Raw genomic sequence first — 4,726 nt, 5'->3', positions numbered from 1 at the left:
TAGGTTTTCTGATCGTATTATCTTCATCCATTAAAGACTGTCCGGGTGGTGACAAACATATCTGAAAGTGTGACTCTTTTGGGTTTAGAATATAAACAAATATGACTGATCATCTCACCTTTTTCTCGTTCCGATCACTATGTGGATTTGGGAGCGGGCGGTCATTAGGGTTCTGAAAATTTTAAGGTCTTTCTTGGGACGTTTTTCTTCGACATACTCTATATTTTGCTTTCAAAACTTGTCTTCTAACGATACACATATTTCAAGAATATTTGAATTTTATTCAGTTGCACATAATGATAAAATAGAAATGGAGAGAAATGAGAAAGATAATGGACCTTTTAGCGGAAGGTCGAATGTAAAAATAGCCTGTGATTTGGTTTTAAAAATCAAGAAAAAGCCCAAAAAGTGAAGTGAAAGGAAAAGATGAAGAGGAGCAGAAATTGAAGAAACTAAACTGAAAAAAAAGAAAAAAAGAAAGAGAACCGGTAGGAAACAGTTAGTCAGAAAAAAGAAATATGTTTCAGAAGTGAGGGTTAATATTTGAAACTAGGATCATCTAGGGAATAAATATATACAAATAGGATTGCAAAGAAAAGAAAACGATGAACAAAAAAACTGATTATAAAAAAAATAAAAAAACAATTAGGTAGCAGTCTCATTGAAATAGTACTCATTCGCATCGGTTGGAAGTTTCCAGCTTGATGCGCCGAGTTCCAGAAGGAGAAGGATCATTTTGCGAGCCCATGGTTCGGAGACGTCAATGAATGCATCCCTGAAACTTCTATTTGTTAAAAAATCCTTCTGAAAAAATTACCTGATCAGATCCTTTAGCAACGCCAACCGATCGGGACATTCTCTCTCCAAGTCGTACCCTCCCTTGATCAAAATCGAAATGAGACATTCCAATTCTTGAATTTTGACATGTTCTAGAATTGGTGGACGAAGAAGATAATTGAAGACGTCGAACACAATGGTGGCAAGTTCTCCTTTGGAATCTGATCCCAAATTGGAATAGAGTTCAGTCAAAAATTGAATAAACGAAATCCACATTCGGAAATGATCCTCGCGAATTTTATGACGGCATTCCAGATATTGGGATAGAGCCACGATAAGTCCCTGAATATTAATTTGATGATTGATTGAAAACAAATGAATAGTTACCTTGACAAAGGAGCCGATAGATGGAGCGTATTTGAAGTTGGCGCACAATTTTCCAACTCCACTACCACCGCCACCTTCAATTGCATGGCGACATAATGCGGATCCGATGCATTCGGCGAGTTCCTCATCACAGAAAGCTCCTCCAATCCATTGTTCGATTTGCGACGCATGAGAATGTAATTGAAGAGCTCTCAATTCAGTTATAGCTTTTTCAATTTCATGCTCACTCATCACTTTCTTCTGTAAGAATGGGGGAAGAGGTGAGAAGAATGAAGACAGAGACAAGACATACCTTTTGATGTTCCTTCTTCGAACTGTTGATCCTCTTGTTGTATTGCTGATGGGCGCCTCCGCCGACGTATTGGCCATTCAGCTTATTCGAGTTAGAACCATAGGATTTCTAAATACTTTTGTATTGTCTGTTTGTTAGGATGGCAACCAGCTTACCTGCGACGAAGGGCTCGATTCAGAGCTCAATGAACTTTCAGTCCGTTTTAAACTTCCGTTCGTGTGCCGATCGTCTGACGATATGTTGTTGGAAGCGCGCGAGCTGGCACGTGAGCTCGTCGACTCGCCGCAATCTTTCTTGTTATTGTTTTCTGAAACAAATAGGAATGAAAGAATGACTTTTTCAGAATCCATGGTGATAAATCGTTTAATATTTAAGTTTTGATTTGAATAACAAAGTCTGCATTATTCAATCCCTTTATATTCCTCTGGTCTAATTGCAATCTGCGTTGCGGCCAAAAATTCGAGATAGTAACTGAGGCATTCGGCAACCTGTGTTTTTAGTCAGTCTCGACAGATATCGTATAATAGCCAAGTCAATGGCCAAAGGGCGTCTAAGCGGGGGCTAGAACTGTGGAGAGCCATAGACTCCTAGTGTGGCATCCACATATCTTAAAATATATGCTTCTTTAATGTACCTTCAAGGATTTTGCTACCGGACCTATGCTCAGCCCATCCTCGAATTTTTGGCCGCAAAGCGCATTGAAATTAGACCAACCACAGAAATAAACATCATCGCAGTGTTATTCAAACCATTTTCACTTTATGGTACTGATAAACCATTAACTGGGCCAACACATTGACCTGAACAACATCTGGACACTCAGTAAGCCTTCTCTTTAAACCAAAGTATCCCATTTTATCGTCTTACCTTCTTTCAATATGTGTGAAGTGACATTTGAGTCACAATCGCTGGAGGACAGCTTTTGACCGGCTGCCTGCTTCGGTTTCGTTGACGATGTTGTCGTGGCGGCTGACGTTGAAGACGAGCCGTCGGATCGAAGTCCTAAAAAATTAGAATACATGATTTCAGAACTCTTCTAGAAAATTCGTTACCAGGAGGACGGTAAATTTGCATGGCGGGTCGGTTGGTGGGCTTTTTTGTGGATGCTGCGGCTGATGGTTTCAGCTCTTCAATGACTTTGTTTTCAGTCTGAAAAAAGAGAGTTTTGATATAGAAGTTTCTAGAATTCGATACTAAATGTATTGAAAATCACGGAAAAGGAGCGGTGATTCTGTCCGGCGAAATGCGAGTACTGACACTGGTTTATGCTAATTTTCATAATCGAAAGAATGATGGAAAATTCTCGTTGTCCAAAAGAGCGGAATGAACTCTTGTATAATAGAACCGAATAGAGAAAAAAGAAGAGTAAAAAGGGTTAGGGGACACACTAGAAGAGTAAGATACACCTCTGGTTCTTCTTCTTCCCGGATTCTCTTGCCAGACAACACACTCTCAGGTAGTATGTGGTTATCAGATACGCGGTCCCAAGCCGGAGAAAAAGCAATGATCGATTTTTTTTAAAGGTGGATCAAGAGATAAAGGAATGCTGTGAAAGAGACGAAAAAAGAGAAAAAGTGATAAAGTGATTGGGAGTGGCTCACAAGAAGTTAAAAAAAGAGTTTTGTATTTAGTACAACAAGAGGCACAAAAAATCGGTGTTTGGTTTGTTTAACTGCCAGAATTAGCACTTCTGAGGGCTCGCGACAAAAGTAAGAGGTCTTCAAAAAGAAAGAACTGAGCAATTGTGTGTGCTCTGTCTTGTTTCTTTTCCTGACCCGCATAGCTAGGGATATAACATTTTATCAGTCACATTCTTCTCTAAAAGATCTCTCAAATTATATCAGTTCTCAGTTAGTTAGAGAAGTCGAGAAGTTTATCAACTAATTAAATGTATATTTTCGTAAATTCTATGATGGAATTACTCTTCTAACTTTTAACTTTGAGCCAATTTATTTCGATTCCTGTCAAAGTTGTAAATTGGTAAATTGTTTACCATAATATCAAAAGTGTTTTGGCAGTTATCACATTTTTGATACCTTGCAAAGGAATTGAGATAATCGAGATCAAACTTGACATTGTGAAGGCATTTCTATTACAATTTCGCGGCAATATTTTTTTTCAATTTCTCTTAAACGGAACGGAGATAGTTAGTGTTAAAGAAAATGCTTTTGGACACTTGCTAGTGTTAGTTTTATCTCAAATAGAACAATTACTGTAATAGATATCGCAAAATTATCAACTGACGAAATTTTTGAGGATGGATGGTATGAATAAAAAAATCAAAACAATTTATTAGTTGGTCTTTTTTCTTCTTATAGGATTCAAGATACTTATGATCAAAGAGAATGATTAGAGGTGCCGGTCCCTTAAAGAAATTACAGTAGTACAAACAGTTTACAACGGAAATAGTAAAAGTGTAATAGTTCTTATAAATTTCAGGAAAACTGAAACTTAAAGCCACGTGGATTTCAGTTTACCGTATTTCCTGTAATAGAAGCCCATTTACACTGTCAACGTTGAGTTTATTTATCTCGATTCCTTTAAAATATATCAAAAATTTGTCAAATGATGAATTGTTTATCACAATATCACCAATATTTCTTTAGTTTACATATTTTTGATATATGCATAGGAATCGAGGTAGTTGAGCTCAAACTTGACAGTGTGGAGGTCCAGCAGAGTTTACGGTAGTTTATATCCGATTTTCTAAATGGGAAATGATTGAAACACATCCTAAGATGTCCCAAGATCCAAGATTTCAACATACTCATCTTTCTATTCCATTTTCGAGATTTTTTAGACACTACCACAAAAATTCGTTTCCAAACTCTTGGATTTTTCCAGAACATCACTTTGTTTTTCTATTTTTAAATATCCCTTTGTTTTCTAGCTCCCGCTATATTTCTTCCTCACATCAATTTTATTTACTACTTTTTTTTTTCAAATTTCAAACAGCTGATAAACAGAAGCACAAGTGTGAGGAAAAAATCTCTTGCAAAGAAAAAAAGCGAACCTGAAGAGCATCCATGATTTTTGTCGAGTGTCCTGTTCAGAGTTCCACTGATCGATTGAAAATGTTCTTCTGCACTTGATGCGGCAGAATGAAACCGGGTGAAAAAAGGGAGAAAAAAGATGGGGGAATTCGTTTAGGGAAATAATCGATAGGAAGCCTCGATCAGGAACTGACGTTTGAATCGTGTGCACTATTCGTCACACTGGGTTGTATTCGTCGGAGATGAACACAAAAAAGTCGCCTCGCCTGAAAATTGG

The 4,726-nt window shown here is 37.5% G+C and overlaps 1 protein-coding gene across 1 annotated transcript; it reads right to left on the bottom strand.

Annotated features, from left to right (window-relative positions):
- Positions 1 to 645: 645 nt before the first annotated feature.
- CBG19247 lies at positions 646 to 4,484 on the bottom strand (the record flags this gene model as incomplete). Its single annotated transcript, XM_045237980.1, has 8 exons — positions 646 to 775; positions 818 to 1,119; positions 1,165 to 1,404; positions 1,457 to 1,564; positions 1,612 to 1,763; positions 2,324 to 2,458; positions 2,509 to 2,605; positions 4,470 to 4,484. The coding sequence occupies 8 exons, from the start codon at positions 4,482 to 4,484 to the stop codon at positions 646 to 648; spliced, it is 1,179 nt and encodes a 392-aa protein (XP_045096727.1).
- Between the last annotated feature and the right edge of the window lie 242 nt (positions 4,485 to 4,726).

This window comes from Caenorhabditis briggsae (assembly GCF_000004555.2).
Source record: "Caenorhabditis briggsae complete genome, chrV, whole genome shotgun sequence".
In the NCBI taxonomy this organism is placed as follows: domain Eukaryota; kingdom Metazoa; phylum Nematoda; class Chromadorea; order Rhabditida; family Rhabditidae; genus Caenorhabditis; species Caenorhabditis briggsae.
This window is presented reverse-complemented; position numbering and strand designations above follow the sequence as displayed.